The 24,015-nt window shown below is 42.9% G+C and overlaps 3 protein-coding genes across 5 annotated transcripts in view; 1 reads left to right on the top strand and 2 right to left on the bottom strand.

Moving 5' to 3' along the window:
• kiaa0930 overlaps positions 1 to 8,844 on the bottom strand; it is a 60,358-nt gene extending 51,514 nt beyond the window's left edge. Inside the window, exon 1 of one of the 2 annotated variants that reach the window (XM_062518659.1) lies at positions 8,217 to 8,844. In XM_062518659.1, the coding sequence (XP_062374643.1) occupies positions 8,217 to 8,361 (145 nt within the window). In that variant the 5' untranslated portion in view covers positions 8,362 to 8,844. The remainder of the gene's footprint in view (positions 1 to 8,216) is intronic. The other variant, XM_062518660.1, reaches the window with a different exon arrangement.
• Positions 8,845 to 10,045: 1,201 nt separating this feature from the next.
• On the bottom strand, positions 10,046 to 18,346 carry fbxo7 (F-box protein 7). 2 transcript variants are annotated; one of them, XM_062518338.1, is made up of 10 exons: positions 18,227 to 18,346; positions 17,170 to 17,307; positions 16,566 to 16,860; positions 15,271 to 15,513; positions 14,581 to 14,725; positions 13,555 to 13,638; positions 13,312 to 13,407; positions 12,580 to 12,756; positions 11,031 to 11,077; positions 10,046 to 10,587 (listed from the first exon to the last, which is right to left on the bottom strand). In XM_062518338.1, exons 2-10 carry the CDS (start codon positions 17,286 to 17,288, stop codon positions 10,270 to 10,272), a joined length of 1,524 nt encoding a protein of 507 aa, XP_062374322.1. In that variant the 5' UTR covers positions 17,289 to 17,307; positions 18,227 to 18,346; the 3' UTR covers positions 10,046 to 10,269. The 2 variants fall into 2 exon arrangements, with proteins under 2 accessions (XP_062374322.1, XP_062374321.1); XM_062518337.1 differs by lacking the exon at positions 18,227 to 18,346 and having other exon boundaries at positions 17,170 to 17,518.
• Positions 18,322 to 23,584, top strand: rtcb (RNA 2',3'-cyclic phosphate and 5'-OH ligase). Its single transcript, XM_062518339.1, has 12 exons — positions 18,322 to 18,511; positions 18,830 to 18,908; positions 18,988 to 19,055; positions 19,144 to 19,243; positions 19,370 to 19,526; positions 19,808 to 19,964; positions 20,657 to 20,816; positions 21,175 to 21,350; positions 21,754 to 21,942; positions 22,192 to 22,302; positions 22,519 to 22,638; positions 23,067 to 23,584. Exons 1-12 carry the CDS (start codon positions 18,419 to 18,421, stop codon positions 23,172 to 23,174), a joined length of 1,518 nt encoding a protein of 505 aa, XP_062374323.1. The 5' UTR covers positions 18,322 to 18,418; the 3' UTR covers positions 23,175 to 23,584.
• The last annotated feature ends 431 nt before the right edge of the window (positions 23,585 to 24,015 follow it).

Genomic DNA, 24,015 nt, shown 5'->3' with positions numbered 1-24,015 from the left:
CCAATTCACCCCTTGTGTGGCTGACCAGCACGAATAGCATTGCTGCCCTACGCATCATTAGGTTTTATGACTGCTCTCTAAAAGGGGATATTGCTAATGTAATCTGTGAGCGGCCCTGTGAAGCCATGCACTTCTTTACTCAAGCACCGTGTGTAATTGGCTGCGCGCGTGTGGGCAGTGGTGTGAGGAGATCGATGAGTTCTGCCGTTCAGATTATTGGACCTTTTTTTTTTTCATTCTCCCGTTGGCAGTGAACTCAGCAAGCAGGAGACTGCGTGCTGAGACCCTTCTGGACCCTTTCCAGAGGAGAGGAGAGGAGAGGAAGTTGGTGTGTGTGTGTGTGTGTGTGTGTGTGTGTGTGTGTGTGTGTGTGCAGGGTGACCTTGTTTTGGGGTGTACTTGAGCACTAGCCCTTTAGCTATCAGGAAGATACGAACACATCACTAGTGATGGTGACTAGAGAAGCATGAAAACAGAGAGAGGGAGAAGATCAAAATCTACATCCTGGTTAAGAACACAGGCAATCAAAACACAGTTATTCATCTTTAAAAAAGGGCAATAATAACACTGTTTAAAAACACAACTGTGTGTGCCGCATTGCCATGCCATGACTCTACCTACTAGTGGTAACTAATGGTAACAGTAGCACCTACTACAACAGTATACGGTTGCCACAGGCAAGTTATTTCTAGTCCACGTCTGCCTAATTGGAGACCACCAAAGCAGACTGTGATGCTTGGGCCTTTCACACTAAAGGGCCTCCATCGTAAGCCTCTTAATCCTGGCTGACTGAGTGCACAACAGCGAGCGCAAACAATTGCAGATCCACTGGCTTTTCAGACAGTCCCTGATGGAGACGCACATGCAGGAGGCTGAGCCATCTTAGAGGAGGAGACGATCCCCGGAGCAGTCACTCTGAGTCACAGAGAGCGGGAGAGAAAAAAAAAAAAAAAAAAACATGGACCAGACAATGAGAGGGGGGAAGAGAGGGAGAGGGAACGAAGGAGCGAGAGAGAGAGCTGGAGAGATAGCCCAAGCAAAGACAGAGATGGTTATAAATGAAGAGTGAGAGAGAGAGAAAGAGAGAGAGAGAAAGAGAGAGAGAGAGAGATGGTAGTAACAAGAAAAAGAAATTCCAAACATATCAAAAACCGAAGGACTCCACTCCTGCAACATTGGATTAGTCAGTGATGCTTAAAAGTTAACAGGGGCCCAAACCCAAGGTCAAGTAGAAGAGGGACAAAGAGAGCAAGAGAGAGAGAGAGAAAGAAAGAAAGAAAGAAAGAAAGAAAGAAAGAAAGCAAGAAAGACAGAGAGAGGGAAAGATCATCAAGAACAAAGGTTCACTGTAGTCACCACAATACCTCAAATCTGTATACACTGTGTCTACTGGCTCTGACAAAAGACATTGGCCTACTCACTCACTTCTGCAGCTCAATCAATTTGAACAGTGTTTTTATTATTGTCCATGACTCACTCAGGACTATACACCATCAAGTAGATCACATCAGCGCTCTCTGACTGCTGTCACCCCCATGTCAAGTTCAAGGTGATTTTTTTTTTCATTCCCTTTTAAATCGATAGCCTTACATTCACAGAGGAAAACCTCCATCCTGCTGGGGTGGAGAAAAAGCAGCAGCAGCAGCGGCAGTGGAGAGTGTTTGTTTTTTTCCCCCTTCCCTCAATCCCTGCTTGATCCGACCCTTCCCACGCGTCAATTTGGCCCCGCGGGCTGCTGGGAGCAGCGCAATCTGGCGAGGGCCGATCTGTTCGAATTAGGTGCTGGAGCAGAGGGTTCACCTTGCCCACCCCACCTGCAGACTCAGAGGACAGAGCGGCTGAACTGGGATGGAGGGAGAAGCAGACACCTGCCATGACCAAATGTACTTTTTACAATTCAGCCAATGTGAATCTCTTATATTGCAAATAGAAATAATTTGTTACACTTATTGCTTCTATGACACAGATTTTTTGTTTGTGTTAAAATAATAAAACAAAATATAACAAACAAGTGTTTATGTTTGCATTACATCAAATCAATCAACAATCTTATCATAAAGGAAAGGCAATGGACATCTGCAAGACTAATTTTGATAACGGGAGAGCTGAGAAACTCGCTCAGTATATAAGTCACCGCAGCCTCCCCACAAAAGAGGCGGAGAAGGAAGAAGAATATTTGGCTAAGATCAGCAAAAACAAATTGCTCTTCTCTTCACAAAAACAAGAAGAACAGGAAGTGACACGAGGCCCCTGATTCCAGTTCATTCCAGAGGGGCTAGCCAACTACAGGAAGGCCAATGAATTAAACAGGAAGATCAAGGCCATGCTCGTGAAAGCTTGCCTGTGTGAATATGAAATATTTAAGCTCTCAACCCCTCCATGTGCGCACACACACCCTCACACACACACACACTCACACACACGATATAACATACGTCACAGGAAAAAGGTTGTGATGGAGGGGAGAACAAAGAAAAGCTGTCTGGGCAATAGACACGCCCTCCTACCCTTTCATTGGGTCATCGGCGCACGATGACAGCAAGCAAAGGAGGACACTGAGCATTGTTCTAGCAGATGGGTAAACAGTTTAACGATGCAGACATGCACACAGTGTGCAGGGGGCCGAGGTGGGTAGCGGGATGGATGGATGGATGGATGGATAGAGGGATGGATAGAGGGATGGAGGGATGGAACACAGGGGCACAGGGGAGGGGTGGAAAGAGGAGGACTGCCGTAGGTCTACAGACATCAATGCGCAGGGAAAGCAACTGTAGTGGACTGAAGCGAAAAGGGGCTGAAAGGCCATTGGGCAATCCACTTGATGCTGCATGCGAACACACACACGCGCACACACACACACACACACACACACACACACACACACACACACACACACACACACACACACACACACACACACACACACACACACACACACACACACACACACACACACACACACACACACACACACACACACTCTCTTTGTCAGGCATAACTAACTTGAAGTAGAGTCCCCTTTGTTTAAGCTTCAACATTTGTCGCCTGTTGAAGCATGGCACTTTTCTTCACTTTAAACTAAAATGATCATTAGTGTCTGTGTCTGTGTCTGTGTCTGTGTCTGTGTCTGTGTCTGTGTCTGTGTCTGTGTCTGTGTCTGTGTCTGTGTCTGTGTCTGTGTCTGTGTCTGTGTCTGTGTCTGTGTCTGTAGAGAGGAAATGAAAAGAGAAGAGAGACTTTGATATCTGGAGGGACACAAACAGAGAACAAAGAGAATAAAGATACAGCAACTTTTTGGAAAGTACCCAAAAAGACAGACCCGGTGTGATGGAAGAGCTTCATTAATCTGATCGAATGTCCTCCTCCAACTCATTACCAGTGAGACATCAGAAAGGATAATTAATACAAAATATACGCCTCTGATTTTGAGGTCAGTCTAGCACGATGGCAGAGAACTCTTCCTCCATACACTTTTGGCCATAACCAGGGGCAACATCCTGAATGAAGAGTGATGGTGACAGGCACACCAATTCCCTTAGCCAAGACTAGAAACAGGGTGTACTATTATACAGTCTAGACTGTGACGGGGGGCTTCCCATTTACCTGCTAATATTAAATGCAACAAGTGGGACATTTTTTTTATCAATTCATGATTCATGGACACGAATATTAAACTAGTTTGTGAATAAAAATGAAACTCATCAGTGGTCTTGTTTTAGGTTGTACAAAATCAGTGACACCACGCCAGCAGAAGTGTCAAGACGTTGAATAAGTTGTGCTGTGGCGGGTAGGAACTGAAGACATGTTGAAAAACACAGAGCCATGACTTAAAAACTATTCATCACAAGTGTTTTGTCACACTTTTTAGATTCAAGTTCAGGGACAACTGCTTAAAGTCATCTACATACCGTATGCAATAATTAATTTGCATCAGTCAGAGATTTCAAGACCAAAGACCATGCTTGGGGAATGAATGGTTGTCCTACACTGATGAAGACATTTTTAAAACTCCAAGCTCCGATGGCAGACAGATCTTGGGTTCTAGTTCCCCACCCTGAGGGCAGTCAGGAGGTGCCAGCTGATTGGTCGCAGGCCCAGCCAAGACTCACTGATGAAAGCAGCCTATAGACCCCCCCCCCCCCCTCACATCAGTTAAAATGTAATTCTGCTCAGTGCCAAGTCCGAAATCAGAGCTCCAGAAAAAAAAAAAAAAAAAAAAATCTATTTTTATCTCCTCGAGTTGAGTGTTTTTTTTTTTTTTTAAGGTACCTTTGTGGTATTTATACATATTTCAGCAGTTGCTCTTACGTAATGCACTGGCGCCAGGGATGGGGAGAGGAGATGTTCAAATTGATCAGACCGGCATCTCATCTCATCTCAAGCTCAGCCAAAAGCCAGTGACTCATAAAAGACACCTGACAATATTACGGGACGTGCAGCTTTGTACTCAGTCTTTTTTTTTTAAATACAAGTCACCTACAGCAGTGCACAAAGTCACAGCACTGTGAGTCAATGACCCAACATGAAGTCAGGACTAGGTAAGAGTATAGCGACTAATTCGGATTGACATTAAAGGAATAATTCCGGCGAGCCTTCACACACACACACACACACACACACACACACACACACACACACACACACACACACACACACACACACACACACACACACACACACACACACACACACACACACACACACACACACACACACTTTCAGAAACGGAAATCTATGTGAAAACTCGCTGGATTATAGGCTGAATGTGGAATATAGGCTGAATGTGCATCCTCTCTCTTCTTTACATCCATTGGTGGACTTCATAGACAAGTGTGCTTAGTTGAGCTCTTCTACTGGTCTGGCACACAACATGGGCACACAGTGCGGGGGCGTAGGTAGCACTGGTCAGAAGCCAGACTCGGTCAGCCGTATACATGAGTGAGTCAGAGAGTCCGGTCCAGTAAGTCTTAATTACCCCTTAAAAGTGCCCTCTGGCTGAGATTGCTCAGAGTACAGTAGGGCAGAAAGGGAGTCAAAGACCGAGGGGATGACGTCAAGAATGAGAGAAGTGGACACCATTCTGTGTTGGTCAATGATGGCACATCAATTGGCAAACCTAGCATTGTGAACAGCAACACTGAATTCGAAGTGACAGTTTTTTTTTTTTTTTTTTTAACACCAACATACTTTTTTTGATGGCAACATGAATTCAAAATGATGTCTCTGACACTCAAATGCCTAGTCTTTATGGCTGATTCAGGTGAAATCTGATGATACATTTCACAACAGTGCCACAGCCAAGCCTCATGTGATCATGAAATCACCACTGGGCACAGCAACCCAAGTAATCTGACTGGGTGGTACTGGGTACCACCACTGGGTATAGTGACACTCTAACAAAGAACAAGGATGCACCCCCCAGTGACAATGTGCTTTATTGTGATCATTAGCAGGGTATAATTAAGGAACCATGCAGTGTATGATTAAAGATTTAAGGACAGCATGCTTGTGATCTAGCTAGCAGACCGGATTTTACTGGGGTACAGGGATGGTTTCAGCACAGATCATCAGCACCAGGGTAATCACTCAGGCAGTCAAGGAGTACGTGAGCGAGCGAGTGAGTGAGTTAAGTGAGTGGGTAGGTGAGTGGACATGTATCACACACACACACACACACACACACACACACACAGACACACAGACACACAGACACACAGACACACAGACACACAGACACACACAGACACACACACACACACACACACACACACACACACACACACACACACACACACACACACACACACACACACACAGACACACACACACACACACACACACACACACACACACACACACACACAACACACCCCCCAAGTAGAGAAGTTGGAGTAGATATGAGCTCAACTTCAGGGACTACCGAGTCCCATTTCCCGGTTTTGGGGAGACCAATTCTGGAGGGGCAATGTGAACACTGCCCGCCACAGGGTCGCTGTCTGGTCTGGACGGCAGGGGAAGCACTGCTTGCCACAGCACCACCAGGAGGACACCACAGCGGGAGGGATGGCCCACCCAGCCATCTGTCCACCCGAAAAAAGAGAGCCTGTTCTCTCTCCCCACAACCCCCATACCCAAGGCTGACAACAACACACCGCAAACGTGCACGCTAAGCTGCACTCTGCTTTCCTGCAGTGCCATGTAGTCAGTCATTTAAGCATGTGTATGGTTCACAAGGGGAGTTCTCTGTAAGACTGTGTGTTCTAAACCAACATTGTATTTAAAAAGGGAAAAAAGCCTCCAAGGCATTTCCTTCTCCGTGCTAGTACGCACAGGACAGCATGTTGTGTTTTAGCCAAGACATGGCGACTACCCAGACAGAGGGCCCCGCGAGCAAAAGGGCTCCTAAATGGGTTTCTCCCTGAGTCACTGGACTGGGTAATTGATATGCACAGACAGAGCTCCTGACTCAACGTGGGCTCTTCTACAGAGACGCTGCAGTGCTTTGCACAGGGGGATTTCAAGGGCACCGGCAGATGGCACCTCCGCAAAAGGCAGACAGTGGCCCATCGCATGACCCAGAGCTCAGGTTCAACGTGGCCACAGCTTCGCGGGGGGTTCAGAGTGGCAGGGTCAGAAGAGACAGTCGCAGAGTTGAGGATGCTCGCGTGAAGTCGAAACTCTACGTAGGCTCTGATTACAGTGAGGTGCCTCAGTTTGCCATTTTCAAAACATAACGGCAGATCGTGGATTAGTGGTATAGTTCAGATGAACGCGCAATATCTAAGCGTTGCATCCAACATGGAACGCAAATATATATTGTATATGATCCTAACAATCATGAAGTATGGGGATCAATGTGCTCCAGTGATGCCTGATGTTCTCTGCAGTTTGAATGAAAACCCAAGACTAAATCTGTCCATTTGCGTGCTTGACCATTTTTCCACAGGCAAACAAGACCAAGTTCACCAACCAGTCATTTGCATTCAAATCACTGACCAACAAGCACACCCCTGATCGCCACGGAATGGTGCTACATGTGACATTTCACATCTGTATGCTTCCCTTGTTCCATACACAGCATGGAGCAAATCAAATCTGCGCTTTCACAAAAAATCTGGCAAGCCAAGTAGCCAAAGAAATGTATGCCTGAGTGTGTCTGCCTGGACTTAAGTGTTCATATCACATGATTCCTTGGTTTTGGTTACGGAAGACACACCTGATGTAGACCAGACAATGCATTGTGCTGATACTCTGAATACCCCATTGACAGCGCACTGTGTTCGTGTATACCTGTTGTTAGTTTTGCAGAACAGATGTCCCTGAGCGGCTTTCGATTCCTGTGATTCAATTCATTTTCATTCATGAGCTTAGTGGCCTGGATGACCTATGCAGTGCTTCATGTGGAATGCCCTTCATGTGATAATGCCTTTCATCAAATGAACAGGCACACCTGGTCAACGGAGCTAAATGCGATTACAATGACAAAGGTTCAGTTCTGTTGGGACTGCTGTTTTGGCGCCTATTCTGATCAATTATAATACAAGGTTACTTAGTCTAAGTTGTACAAATAAGCTTCATTCAACATGTATTAATATTTGTATGCACATTTCAAATGTGTCCTCCTCACAGTCAGAAGAATTGCCCAACCTTGCTCCACAAGGCTACCTAAAATTGTCATCAGGCAGATGTAACAAACTGATTTGTGCCTGGTGTTTGCAGAAGCTCTAAGTAGATAATAGGCTATCTGGTGCTTGGAAGTGGAGCATCTCAACGTTGCAATGAAACAGCCTAGCTTGTGAGATTAGGCCATCTTGACCCGAAGGTGGCTTCCAGATCCTCATCGTGGCGACTACACTATGTTCCTTTACTTGTAAATGATTTACTAAATTGTAAATCAAATACCTGCAAGTCTTCCTTAAAGACAATACGAACATTGCAAAACAGGTGTCATCCAACTCTATACCATAGAATGCACATCTAGGGAGTCGTGCTGGGGAAAATGACGTCAGTGTTGTTCCCTATCAGCTTTGTCTAGCAGTCTGCTAACGCTGATAATAGACTACTTAAGAAATTAATAATTCCTAATGTTTGGCTTTTACGTGAACATGCTCACAACGTAACACTCCATCTGTTGCAAGAACTTGAGGTGGAACAAAATAAATTAAGAGACAGAACGATGATGAAAGCGCATTAGCATATTAAGGCTAAAAACTCACCGATGCCACTTATTTCTTGCCGAATGTTGAGGCGATTTCTTTCGTCGGCAATGGCTTTTAACATTTGCTGCAGAGACTGGTCCAGGTCACCGTTTTCCTCCTCCACTGTCCCGACTGTCTTACAATAACTCGGAACGGATGCCATCCCCTCTCTGATCGCATGACAGTTCAGCTACAGAGCAATCACCCGGGAGGGAGAAACACTCCACGACGAGATGTGGTGGATGGGGACAGGAGATCCCCTCTTTATTAGCAAGAAATGCCTCGATATTTATTCCTCAGTGATATTTCATGTAAACGTGTTCCTCTCTCTGTCACTGCAACACTACAGAAATGACAATAGTTTTCGGAGCAAGCAGTATCAAAACATAAGACTAGGAGGACTCACTTCCGTCTGCCGTATAAGATCAGCTGGAATTGCGACGGGAACACCCCTCGCACTTCCTGTAACGGAGGACAACAGAAATCGCTTAAAGGGCAAGAGACAACATTTTGCGCGTTTTAATTCTACCGATTTGGCTATATGGAGACGTCCGGCGAATTTAACTGATACGGTTTTGCACCTACTATCAAATTGTAGATAAATTTAATTCTCTAATTTGCGGGCCTACGCCTGCGCGCGTGTTCCTTTGCCCACGACCACCTACGCGGTTAATGTGTCACTTTAGGATGACACCGAAGCACGAGGTGATGTTGTTGAGATCACGCGCCAAGACACTTCACAATCGCACGCGACTTTCTGTTGCAATACTTTAGAGATATCATTTCGTTTTTCTACTGATGTATGCAAAATATACGTGTCATAAACACTGGATTTGCGCATATTCTCTCAAAGAGCTTACTTTCTAAATCTAAAACTAGGTTGGTTAAACTACTCCATTACCTAAACATTTAATCCCACCCATTAGGCTACATCTCAGATCAATGTCCAAAAATAACACAATGTTCAGCCTATGTTGCGCAAATTATAGGGCTACTAGTTGTGCTAGGACATAAGACACGTGGCTAGGTCCTAAATATGTCTCAAGATGTTGAATAGATTTTATTATTTATTTGTTTGTTTGCAGGATTTTGTTGATATTTAGGCCATCTGTTGACATCGGGGAAATATTTTTTTGATCATCAACATAGTCTAAATAAAAATAGCCTGGGCCCCAATTACACCATGAAATGTGCACTGATGTGTCCAACAAAACACACATAGGCTATCAAATTTCTACGAGTCATACGAGCAGGTATCATTCATGCCATTTGCTAAAACCAGTTGGTGGACCACAAATGTGAGGTGTGATTCGGTGTATTTCGGGAATAGCAATCACTCAAGTGTCTTTTGCGTGCTGCGGGAAGAACTACCCCTATTAATCACCTGGATGAGGCTCATGTCAAAACCAATGACGTCATTATTTAGCGAGAAGAGCATGATGTCATTTACATCAGATCATAGATATAATAAAGCTTTATCATATCTATGAATCAGATAACCTACATAAATTAAGTAGCCTATAGTATTCTGTTGGTTTCTCATCTAATGAATCCAAATAGTTTCCCTTATTTTAAATGACCAAAGACACCTCAGCAAATCGCCACTGGCACTGGTGGTAGGCTATACCTCAAGGAGTGGTAATGCATAATCATACCTGAAAAGGATAGGTTTGATATGTTTGGTTGGTGACACTGGATGTCTTGCTGTATGTTGTACCTCCTGGCATCTATGGATAACTGATTCATAACAAACTCATGTTGTGAGTGTACACTTTACCAACTACATAAAAAGGGAAGCATTTCTGACTAGTTTTGTCTAACTAGTAACACACAATTAATCTACTGTATATTTTCCCATTTGATTACTTACTTCCATGAAGTTCTCAGGCCTATAGCTAACAAACAAAACAATGCTACACTGTAAATTGTAAAAAAAAAATATGCTGACAGTCAGTCACTATGAAAGAAGCCATTGGAGCTTTTTTTAACAGTGTTTATTGAGTTAGAATGCTTGAAGATGCGTATGTGCCTTCTTGTAAAAGTAATATTACTTGAACAGATGCGCCAAATGTCAAATGAATCCTCGCCGAATATCTGCAGGTCTGTTCCCAGGCGGCCTCACTGACCGCCGTCCAAGTGGCACTCCAAACCCAGGGTCGTGACCAGGTAATGGACCAATGGGGTCATAGCGTGGGCGAGGCAGAAGGCCATGGGGAATGCCAGGTCGTTGGTCATATTCTCCACCGATGATGCCAGGGGGGTAAAAGGGTATGGGGAGTGGAGATGCAGGCAGAGGGTGCAGTGGGTAAATGGGGGGGATCTGGCAGGGGTGGGGGCTGGGCTTGAAGCGGCTCATCTCTTTGCGCTGCTTGTATCTCTTCTTGTAAAGCTGTCGGGTAAAAAAAGAACAGGCCGCTGAACGAGTTTCAAATCACATCCACTTTCATCTTTTAAGCGCAGCCATTCAGCATTTGATTAAATGTCAAGTAACTTGATAAAAATCAAAGTCGGTTGCTTTTGCTAAACGATGTAGCCACTGAAGGTACCAGGGAGTATCACAATAAACTAAAAGAGAGACAAACTTTTTGAAGCAAACTAAGAATACACAATTGTCCGGTTATTTTATCAGTAAATTCTCATAACCGCGAGTAGGTATATTTCAAGGTCTATTGTAGTTGCTTAATGAATGTATAGAAAAAGGACATTCGGTGAGATATGGCCCTTGCCCTATACATTCATTATGCCACAGTAAGGCTTCAGCACCCAGTTGACTTTGTTCAGAGAGTGTTGAGCGCATCTTTTCCATTGATCTAAGCTATTGTAGTTGCTTACCTCCTTCCATTCTGTGTCTCTGGGCTCTGTGCGCTGGCTGTTCCAAGCTATGGGAGACATTAATGTAGAGTTTGGTTTGCAAGATAGTATTTTTTCTGGTCAAGCATTAAGCATTTGCGATCAAAGCACCTTGGATAGTTGTGTGTATTTCATTGACCTCTAACATCAGTGTGCTCCATCAGGAATTTCCTTTCCGTTTTGGATCATTTTTTGAATAAAACAACTAATGACACATTACAGAGTATGGTTTGCCACACATTCCAGAGTACATTGTTTATAATATTTTAAATTGAAAATTGAGTTTTCTTTTCTTCAAGTCAATCACTGAAAAATGATTTGTAACTATTTATTATTTCCAATGTCTCTAAACTTTATCCAGCTGCTGATGGGCAGCAAACATAAGCAGGATCTGATGTCAAAAGTAATGGCGCTCATTGATGAGGTCATTCATAAGCATAGAGGCTTAGGTCTACTGCACAATGTATAAACTAATGATACTGGTAATGCAAGAGTAGGTCTCTGCACTATTTATAGAGGAGAAAAAAAAATCAGGTTTATGTGAAATTTATGTGAGTTTCTGTTTAGGCCACATCGCCCCGCCCCTAAATGCATAATATCGTGCATATGTTGTGATACGGTGCATCGTGATACATCAGGATATCACAGAGGTACCATAACAGCATCATGACGACAGAAATTCCCTCATATTAATAAGGGAAATTAATTCATCTTTCAGAGGAACAATTGAAAGGCACTTTTAGTGCGATAGCCCTTAGAATAAAACAACACGAGTCCACACACGCTGTGTAGTTACTGCAATTAATATTAATCATCTACAGAGACCAGCGGTGAATACACATATAAATAATTTATGAAATCACAATTCAAAAGATCAAAGTACTTAGAAAGAATAATGAAAAAAACATAATTGTGATCTAATGATTCATAGTCACTTTAGGATAGCTTTGTTGCACAGTCTCCTTCTGTCACTTAATATTCAGAGTGTTTGAGCATGCTCTTTTTATGTGCCCATCATCAAATCATAGTATGCAATGGTACAGTAAAAAATTCAGACATATCATCCATTACATCTGTAACTAGAAAAGCACTCAGAGAGCGCAGCTACCTCCGCCAGCATTGGTCTTCCTAGGTTGTCATACATTTGAACCTAAACTATTCAGATCGGCCATACCATGCCATTACACCATATATAAACGCAGACGGAATCCCGACGGAATGACGGATCACTCCCAAATTTAATGTCCGACCTTCCCTGAAAATCTCATCGAAATCCATCCATTACTTTTTGAGTTATCTTGCTAACAAACAGACAGACAGACAAACAAACAGACAGACAGACAGATAAACGCCGGCCAGTTCCCGATGAAAACATATACCTCCTTGGCGGAGGTAAATAAAAAATGTAACATGTTAAATATGGTATTGGATACAGAATAACCGTCTGCTGCATACAGCAAGAATCAGGGATAACTTTGTCAGGTTACAAGTAATGTTCTGCATGAGTACCCGATTGGCACTGGAATCGTACCTCTGTAATCCCTGTGAAACAGGTGCCTCCAGAGAGAAGGGTCCTCCGTGGCGACGCGGAGGTCTTTGGTCACGGCCGAGAGCGCCACCACAGAGGGCACATCCAGCAGGCGCAGGACCCTCAGAAGCATCTCTGGGGGCAGTACCGGCAGGCCGAACAGCACAGGGAGGCCCATCGCTGCGGGAGGAAGCATGAGCTAAAACTGTCAGCCACTGGGTATTCATCACAATGATTAAACACCATGCATGTGTGTACTCATTTTTTTTTTTACTTTTGCCATTTCATTTTTTAATGACCAAAATGAAATGCTCTACTTAAAGACTTTTAAACTCGTTTACTAAATTTGAATGCGAAATAGTCACAGTTTGCTGAAGTTTTGCACAGTGTGCAGTAACACTCGAAATTATACATTTCACACCCTGAATGCCAACACCTCAGAACTGTGGGTAAGCAAAGCAGCCACCAACAGCCATTAGAGGAGGATCTTGAGATGAGACACCAGTGAGAAACACTTGATAAAGCAAGTTTGTTTTTTGTACAATACATACAAAGTATTGTGAATATTAAAGAATTAGGAAAGAAAAATATTTTTTGGCTGTAAGCATAGAACATCTAACTCGTGGTACGTAAAAGAGACTGATTCCATGTCTGTTGTGAATTTAGGCTTTTAAGGATTTTGTTTCTCTTGGTTGCTATCTGCAAGCACTAGCATCAACCAGAACATGTCATTACCTTGCCGAGCAGCAGCCATCAAAGGGTAGACAAGTTGGTCTTTAAAAATACGTGAGAGCTTCCTCAAGTCCTTGTAGGCTGCGGCAGCATTTTCACCTGATATCCAAATATATAAATATAAGTATATACATATAAAAAGGCAAATATCACACAGTATAAATTGAGCATAACATGATTTCAGAAAGATTGCAGGATATGCTAAAGATAATGTACAGTACGGCTAAATCTCTCTTCAGCACGGACCTGCCCAGTGTTCTGTCACAAAGGACGATGCTTTCAGCTCCAGCTTCCTTGCATTGTCCACGGTGTCATTCATCTTCAAAGTGGCTGAAAATTGAATAATTAAATAAGCACCATCAAGCTGCTGTAGGACATCCAAAACCATCTGTGCTTTACATGACAACCAGAAGAACGACAATTACTTTTGGCGAAACCATATGCTTATGTGACACACTGTCCCTCTTCAAAATGCAGTAGTTGTGGGGGGGCATGAGGAAAGTAGTTGATCTTTCTTCCTTGATCTTGTTTCCTTAACAGGAATAACAGAAACTAAAATAATGTTTTAAGAGGCGCTATGATGGGAGTTTTTTTGTGTACCATTAGAAAGCTAATTGACAAAACTGACATCAAGCCTGCCTTACAGACCTCAACAACTGCACAGCTGCCACTAGTGAAAGCTACCTAGCTTGTTAATTGATGTATTTCTGTGTCGTATTTGGCAATGTCGAGCTGTAAAAAGCTGTTACATTTCTGCCGGATTTCCATCTTGAAACGTCAAATTACACAGCATGACAATGTGCCTGTCGTTCTCACTAGCCAACCAGGTGTTCACTACACATGACCATGCACCGTCACATACAGTATACCGTAATCTGTATACTGTATGTGATGTGATCTGGAAACCCCATCACATGATGCACTCAAAAATCCTTGAATTTTGCTCTGTTTCAACCTTCCCTGGTGAAATTTGACCAAGTTAAGATACTGTATAATGTATAATGTATAATAATGTATATTATAATGTATAATAATCCTAGCATTCTTGACACTGTCCCCTAGCAAAATCCTGGATACTATCCTGCCAAAATCTTAGAAGTTGCTGGGATGTAATCAGATTCATAAGTTGGTAAAATTGCACCATGTGATGGGCTTTTGCATCACATATCATAGTAAGTACTAGCTACCTGCAAAAATGACAAATAATGTGGTAAAAACGACTGTTTTCAGCCTTGGGGACTGAGTGGGCAGGACATTGATTTGTGAACTCACCGTTGATGACCAGCACAGTGCCCATAGGGACGCACACCACCACAGCCAGACTGTTTTCACAGAGAGGGTGTGTGTAGTGCAGCCTGTACATGCCCCCTGGAACCCGCCACCCTGTGGGCATTTCACCAGTTCTTCCCTCTGACCCCTACACACAAACACATCACCATTACGTTTCAAACCTCATGATTTTACATTATAAAAAAGGCAAAAATCTAAGATGAACTATTTGAAAAAATGCCCAGATCCGCTCATTGGGCGCTACGGATGTCTATCAAATGTTGGCGACCAATCTGTGGCGAAGATTGTAAGGTAGGTAAGGTAATGTTTATTTATATAGCGCATTTCACGTGCACTGAGTGCAATTGTAGTTTCCAGACTGCCTTAGAAGCGTGAATGAAATCACCGTGCAAAGCAGGATAGGAACACCCAGGCTACACATTCACAAGAATGTTCTTGGATTCAATATGTTTATAAATAGCTTTTGGAGTTGTAAGACTCCCAGAACACAGGCCTAGGCCTGAGCGCCATACACATGATTTTTCTTTCTATGCACAAAATTAAATTCAAGTGAATCTTGACTGTCACTTATCTTAATATAACAAACAGTTACTACAGGGTGTAAAATGATATAAAAACCATCTTCTGTAAAGAAAATGGTGGGGAATGCTACTCAAAAGCAACAGACCTCACCTGTGAAAGAAAGCCTGTCTCCAGCATGATGAGGTGCAGAGCCACCATGAGGCAGTCGTTGGAACTGCCGCTCTGGGCGCTGTGGTGCAGCAGCTCCAGGGAGTGGGGGACCTTCCCGTCTTCAGCCTCGCTGCACAGCATGGGATCTGGGATGAAGGGACCAGAGAGAGCGTCTTCGTCCATCTCAAGGTCCGCCTCTGCCTCTGGGTTGGACAAGCTGCTCTGGCTAGCGCTGGGGCCTGGCTGCGAGACACAAAACACTTATATATTAGAAACTGTGGTTTTGAAATATTTTATACCATGTTATACCTTGTACCGTAATTTCCCGACTATTAGCCGCGGCTTATACATTGATTTTGCAAAATGGTCTGGTTTCTTTTAACTTGCATAAAACACTGTCCTGCGGCTTATACACAAAGCGGCTTATATGCGGGAAATTACTGTAAGTGTCTTTAGTCTGTGCTAACAACAGTTAGAGTAAGATTGTATCCTACATTGAGTCTAGGGTTAATACTGGACTTCTACTAATAAGAAACTAGACTGGCCATTTGACTGTCATCTCTTTAAATGAAACTAAAACATGTACCGTTTTTGGTGGCTAACAAATACTAAACATTCTGTTTGCATTACATCTGAAAAAAAAAAACCCCGATGTTCTTATTAATGTGCATTTCACATATTAGTTGCACTGGTAATGCTTGTTGGGACACATCTTCTGAGCCTTGAGCTACTTCACCATAATGAAAGCTTTGTGTCATTCTGACCCTTTTCTCCGAGAGACCTCGGAAGAGAGGACTGTGACATGACTCAGCAGTTTCCCCTTTGAATGTTAACCGTGTAATACCATACTGAGGCAGTCAATGAGGAATAAAATGCACTTGCATCAAAACTTATTTCATCCAATGAAATAACAAAACTTTCTGACAACAGCATTTATGTTTTCAATTCAGCTCGGAATAAAGTAAGGCAGAAAACTTTCACACAACTTTAGCAATATGATCGCTCCTTTAAACAGCTCAATGACATAACGGGGACAAGCATTCTAAAGGACAACATTTCACATCGCATACTGTACATCAGTAACCAAACCATGACGGACAGTTATTCAAGAAATGTTCTGGTGCAGCTGTGCGTACATACAGTGATACAGTTACAATTACAAACATCTAATACTATCCTAGAGTTTTCAGTACAAGAGCAAAACATAACTGATTAGTATTACATTAGACAAAATGTTGCAATACCTGTGGCAGCCTAAAATCAAACTAAAACTAGTCGGTCCACTATTTCCTTACCTCTGCAGGGTGCTGTGGGGCTGAAGATGTGGATGGTTCCTGCATTTTATGAGGCGCCTTGCTGCTTGAGGTGAGAACCTTGCTGCTGGAGGTGGGCACCTGTGATGAGCATGAGGATGATGCTGAAGCTGATGCTGATGCTGATGCTGATGCTGATGCTGTTGGTGCTGGGCTCGTCTGGGGCAGAATGACACAGACGAGGTCGCCTGAAACGATCCCACAGGAGGCTAGCGTCTGCCCCGTGTCAGTTAAGGGTTCCTTTCCATTTAAGGACAGGCCGAAATCTGTGTCCGAACTGCACACAACAAGAACATAAGGTAGATGTTTGTTTTAATGATAAATGCCCATTGGTAAATGCTCAGTCTTCAACCTATAAAGGAGCCCATTGTTGTTTGCTTGACCAATGAAAGTAAACTAATACATATTTATGTGAAAATGAATGCAAACCGTTCTCCCACCCACTTTCTATAAGTGGGTCATACCTCCAACATTAGGCTGGAAATATGCAGTATTTTATTCATTTCTGCCATAGTTTATTATCAACATTATGATGTCATAGAGTGGACATAACATGCATTTAGAAACATTTTGCTAGAGCACATACCTGATTCCAACAGCTGGAAGAAAAATTTCCTTGATTTGGAGTGTCAGATCAGTCAGAGTGGCCTCTCCTTCCAGTTCCATACGAATGGTCTGTTTACCAGCTCTAACGCGCAACTTCATGTTTTTAGCGTGGGTAGGCCTACAAGACAGAGCCAAAAAATACAAGTTCAGACGAATGGGGAAATTCGACTCGTATCCAGAATCATGTCTATCTGATTACACCAATTAAATGCATCAAAGGTTTTCTTGTTCATTTTCAACTTGGCTGTAACAGATCGGGTCTAGAACTGGCCACCACGCACTATACTAAATTACCAGCTGACTCATCCTGATCACGAGTGATTATTGGTAGGCTACATAAACAAGTATTTCTGGGCTGCAGCCAGGTCAGAAAGTGTTTCGTTTTCGTTTCGAGGAAATTGACAGAGAATGCATCAATGGCGTAGAATATTTAAGATATCATATCCACTATGACTAGCAGGTGGACTGGCTAGTAAGCATTAAGTTACGTCGCTAATCTCCCAAAATCACATTGACGTTTACATCTGACAGCTAACTTAATAGCCGGTTGAGTGTGCAATAAATACACTGGGATACATTGTTTCTTCTTAGTATTGCATAATTACAATGTATGCAGGCAACCAGACCAAGCATTACATGTACTGTATGACTTGTTGTAGCTGTGTTGACAATGGTTGGGTTGGGATGCAAGGCACAGCTAGCTAGCGTTAAATTAACATTACAATAACTTCTGACAATCAGACAGCCTTAAGAACAGTCGCCCTACAACTAACTGAGTAAACATAATCAGTTGTACTACAGGGTAAAAGTATGAATCTCTCTACAAAAATGGAATTAGTAAGGTTAGTTAGCTAGCAATAAGTTTGATAGCGTTAGCAAACAATGCACTACAACTGTGTTCAAATCATCCTGGATTGAAAAGTTTTAGGGTCAATATTGAACACAATACTTTCAAATCATATAACGTTCTTGAGGTGGAAACAACAGCATTATTTACATTTCTTTACAATGACGAGAATTGTAAAAAAAAAGTATACCTATTTAAAGAGGACACCTCTGCTGACAGCCAGCTAGACTTCAGCGCTGCACAATTTTGAGCATTATAAGCCGCCGTAGTTGTCGGTATTTTCGTCTACGTAGACTGCTGCTGTCATACATACGGCAGATTGCTATTAGAGAATTTCTGAACTTGGAATATTAACTAATTTACATTTAGAGAGAATATCAAAATGAGTCGATCATACAATGACGAACTACAGTATCTGGACAAATTACATACAAATTGTTGGAGGATCAAGAAAGGATTCGTTCCCAACATGCAGGTGATGCAGCTGAAGAAACGTGATGGCACCATTCACTAGTTAGCTAATGTTAGCTAACGTTGCACATTATGCCATATCTGTTCGCTGACATTAACATACAAACTAGCTAACTTACTGTAGTTGGTTATGATTAGGGATCTAGGTCACTAGTATAATTTACTTAATTCGTTAGCTTCTAGTTCAATTCCGTGAAAGATAGCTGGCTAGCTAGCTAAAGTTCGACATTGTAGCAGCAGCAAGGTATGCAATGTGCTAGTGCTTTAACATTGCATGCCAGTCAGTCTACCTGTAACTTCTGTATTTTCACCTGATGTGTAGGTCGAAGGAGTTTTCTACGTTAATGACCCACTTGAAAAATTGATGTTTGAAGAGTTGAGAAATGCTTGCCGAGGTGGAGGTAAGAAATGCTACTTTAGGTTAACTTCAGTAGGACAGTATTCATCCTTGACAAACCATCACATGATTCATATCACCAGGTGTTGGAGGTTTCCTTCCAGCCATGAAACAAATCGGTAACGTGGCAGCCCTCCCTGGAATAGTGCATGTAAGTCAAGTCATTGTTAACACCACACCAACTTTTGAATGCTGAAAATGCAACAGTCATTGTTAACAAACAACATTTCAATCCACAGAAGTCCATTGGTCTCCCAGATGTCCACTCAGGCTATGGCTTTGCCATTGGCAACATGGCAGCTTTTGACATGAGTAATCCCGATGCAGTGGTCTCTCCAGGCAAGTATCAGGCCTATTTCTCCGACACATTCATACAAGGTTTGAAATCAGAATGTGATCACATCATCTGAACCTTTCATTTTCCATCGTCTTATGGCACTGTCTTTTTTAAAACCATAAACACAGGCGGGGTGGGCTTCGACATCAACTGTGGTGTGCGTCTGCTGCGAACCAACCTAGACGAGGGAGACGTGCAGCCGGTGAAGGAGCAGCTGGCACAGGCCATGTTTGACCACATCCCCGTCGGTGTGGGCTCCAAGGGAGTCATCCCGATGAGTGCAAAGTAATAACGACTGTTCAATAAGAATGCTTTTCATTATATTATTAGAGATGTCAATACACTCGTTGATGGATACTAATAGGGCTGTAAACTCAGAATTTTGCTTCGGATTCTGAAAAGTTTGGAAAAATAAAGTCAGTTCAGGTTCTCTTACAGAACATTCTGGGCAGCTTTGGGTTAGCAGCTCAAGGGAAAAGAATAGATCAAAACTTTTTCACCTTTGAGGGTTATGGTGTCCTTGTGCAGTGCCTCTGTAATGCGTAATGTAAGTGTGTTTGACGCAGGGATTTGGAGGAGGCTCTGGAGATGGGAGTGGACTGGTCCCTGAGGGAGGGCTACGCCTGGGCAGAGGACAAGGAGCACTGTGAGGAGTACGGCAGGATGCTGCAGGCCGACCCAAACAAGGTGTCGTCCAAGGCCAAGAAGAGAGGCCTACCTCAGGTACCTCGCTGAGCACAACAGTCCGACATGACACAGCTGACCCCAGGCAGACGTGTTTGTCCCGATGACTGAAAGATGTACATTTTGATAGCAATCAGTAAGACTGGCTCAAGTAGAGACAGAAGAGATGATGGATAGAGACTGTGTTTACATGCACTTCAGTATCCCGGCTATGAGGTTTATCCCATTGTGATCATATTCGGTATATGGTGATTATATGAACACAGGGGAACCCGGTTATTAATATCCCTGAATACATGGCGAGTATCCCAGTTACTAACAATAAAGTTCTATTTACACACCTTATCCCAGTTTCTAATACAATCACACACTTGCCTGTTTCTTTCAGAGTACTCTGCCTAGCATAACCGGGTTACTTAAAACCGGGATAAGAGCTTATGCGAGGTTCTTAAATTGGGATATGATCTACACATATGCAAATACAAAACCAGAACACTTCAAAATCCCAATCATAACTGAAATACTGAAGTGCATGTAAACGCAGTCACAGATGTGTTGGTACAGTAGTTTACATACCATATGGAGAGAAGCTATTGCTGCTGCGGCTACAAAATAATCCACACTCCTTTGGGCCCCTAAAGATATCAACAGTGGCTTTAGCTCCATACACATAGAACATACAGTATTTAAATGATATCTGGTGAAGGCATCATTAAGGTTGTCTGTTTCAGCTGGGGACTTTGGGAGCTGGCAACCACTATGCCGAGATCCAGGTCGTGGATGAAATCTACAATGACTATGCTGCCAAAAAAATGGGCATCGACCACAAGGGCCAAGTGTGTGTGATGATTCACAGTGGCAGCAGAGGGCTTGGTCACCAAGTGGCTACAGGTGGGAACATCCTTCTAATCTCAAAGAATTTACTAAAGACAATGCAATATGCCTCAATGTTAGGATTATATCGGTCAGTCAAAAACAAGATGCTGTATAAACAAAATTGTTTATTTGTTTGGAAAAGGTAGTGAATGGTGTTAATGGTAGGATATCAGTCCGTAGTGTTACAGATAAACAAATAAACATATAAACATATATATGTATAAAATATGATTTACAGATTATTGCACTAGTTTACTATCGTGTTACAATATGTATTACAGACATTTGGTAATAGAACGGACCAGTAACATTATCATTATTTCAGAACTATTTAATATTCATTGTGCATATTGTATATTTTTCCTTTGATTAGATGCCCTGGTGGCCATGGAGAAGGCGATGAAGAGGGATAAAATCATTGTAAATGACCGTCAGCTGGCCTGCGCCCGCATTGGCTCACAAGAGGGCCAGGACTATCTGAAGGGCATGGCTGCAGCTGGCAACTATGCTTGGGTCAACCGGTCCTCCATGACTTTCCTCACCAGACAGGTAGGGTGAAAGCAGAGAGGGTTAAAGCGGAGCAAGAGGCGCAAACAATTTCCGCGTTCTGTTTTCGCAAAGGGGAGTTTCTAAGCAGACCTAGAAAGTGATGTTACATTTGAACTGAACTGCTTGCCGATCGATATCCCACTATGACGTCTTTGCTTAAGCAGACAGGAACTGTTCGAATTTTGCTTCCATAGAGATACATTATGTTGCTCTATCTTGTCAGTAATGAAGGATCTTTGGTGAAAGTAGGCAACTTACCAAAAGAGTCAAACATTCCTCCTGACGTGCCCTAACTCTCTACTTAGTTCTGCTATTAGTGTATAGACGTATTTGCTTAAAAGCTGATGGCTGGAGAAGAAGTGTAATTTATGACTCAATTAAATGTCCCTTGTCTTCCTCACAGGCCTTCTCCAAAGTCTTCACGACCACACCAGATGATCTGGACATGCACGTGATCTATGACGTGTCCCACAACATTGCCAAGGTGGAGGAGCACATGGTGGACGGCAAGCAGAAGACTCTGCTGGTCCATCGGAAGGGCTCCACCCGTGCCTTCCCACCACACCACCCTCTCATTGCTGTTGACTACCAGGTACACCGCCGTTTTCTGGGCAAATTGTTTCAAATAATAAGCCGAAGTCGCCACACCCTATGTTATTTAAAGGGTTATTCACACACTGATGTCTGTGGTGTTTAGCTTTCTGCCCTTTGCAGGCTTTGCCCTTTGCTCAGTCTCCAAGTCTAATTTCAGGAACCCCTTTTGCAGTGTTATGATGTTACAGTAATGGGGGCCCAGAGATGACATCATTAATTTCAAGCGTTGTTTTTCTTACCCAACCAGTTGACTGGCCAGCCTGTCCTGATTGGTGGCACCATGGGAACGTGCAGCTATGTCCTGACCGGAACGGAGCAAGGCATGACCGAGACATTTGGGACCACATGCCATGGAGCGGTGAGGCTTCGCAAAAAACACACAACAACACACACCTCTTGAATTATTACCATGGTTTTTTTGGGGTTTTTTTTTCAGAAAATGATCCACAGTTTGTTAATGCTGTTGTTTGTTATGCGTATCACCCTATAGTACATTATACTGACTGTGGTTTAGGCAAAGCTTTCTTGTAAAAGTTGCATTACGTTGAAGTTTCCAACTGGATTTGTCCTGTAGGGTCGTGCTCTATCCCGTGCCAAATCCCGCAGAAATCTGGACTTCCAGGATGTTCTGGATAAGTTGGCGGACAAAGGCATCGCCATCCGAGTGGCCTCACCTAAACTAGTCATGGAAGAGGTAAAGTACAAAGGACCAATAGGCATGATGGCTATAGTGATGGTTAAAAAAAGCATGGATTCATTATAGATGGTAGTACGAGGAAGAGGGGGGGGGGGGGGGGCTGTATTTCTACCTGCACGTTTCAGCAAACGTTGCTCTACTGGCTTTACATTAGATCCGACGGCTGATCAGAACTCGTCCCTAGATTTGAAGAAAGCCCATTTTTAACTCCCATAAGACAGTGGATGGAAATTCATGCGAATCCACATCGTTTTTTCAGGAATGTGCATAGAATATGCGAAGTAGCCATATTATTGTTATTAAAGGTGCAGGTGCTTAATTGTGTGTTAATTGTGCGAGTGTTTCAGTGTTTCAGAAACTGTAACCATGTCCGGAGGTGTATATTTCTTAGATATTAACCTAAATTTTACTCTGTCTTGTATCAGGCTCCTGAATCCTATAAGAATGTAACGGATGTCGTCAACACGTGTCATGAGGCTGGTATCAGCAAGAAGGCCATCAAACTTCGTCCCATTGCCGTCATCAAGGGTTAAAGGCTGAGGTCATCCTTAAGGACATTATGGCAAGCAGGTCAAGTCACAAGTATGGCACAGGAAAGTCAACAGGAAGAGAAATCATAGCTGAATTCCCAGGACGATGTGCTGCAGAAGCATTGTCAAACAGGATGGTAAACAAATGACAGAAGAGTCTGCTTTGCATCCAAGAACAGCTTCTTCCTGCAGAAAGGGCTTCCATCTGCTAGAGGTCCGATTCTATTCTCTGGCAAGCAAGAGCACAGCTCAATAGATCTTTTTTTTTTTTTGACTTCTCAGTTTTCCCACCATTAACGGGTAGGTCGCTTCAAGCTTCCTGTTTTTGTTGTTTGACAACTGCAAAACTGAGTTGATTGAGCAGGCAAAAGGAAAATCGAAAAAAATTATAATAATAAAAACACTAAATTCAATCATGAATTGTCATTATTTTCACATTACAATTTGTTTGTACCAACTTTGGTGAAGATCAAGGCGGACAACATTTAGTGCTAGATCTACTCTCTGCTCAGCCAACATCAATATTAGATGACTCAGCAGCTGACTCCTGGCTGTATACACAGGATACATTCTCTAGATCTGAATGTGTGTAGCAATGCAAGTTCCATCAACCAGTGGAAGAATGAATCCTGTGGATATGTCTGCCATTTTGCTTGATTCATATTGGCATAGCAGCAATATTTTAACTGACTCAAGTGTAACGTGTTTTTTTCTGAAAAAGCTTTTCATTTGAGGTCATAATAGTTTTTTAAATCAACTTACTATTGAGAATTTGTTTGTGGCTTACATAACAGAGTAGTAGTGTCTTAAAATAGCTTATCTGAATTTGCTTGTTTTTCTTCTT

Source organism: Sardina pilchardus, chromosome 17, assembly GCF_963854185.1.
Source record: "Sardina pilchardus chromosome 17, fSarPil1.1, whole genome shotgun sequence".
Classification (NCBI taxonomy): domain Eukaryota; kingdom Metazoa; phylum Chordata; class Actinopteri; order Clupeiformes; family Clupeidae; genus Sardina; species Sardina pilchardus.
This window is presented reverse-complemented; position numbering and strand designations above follow the sequence as displayed.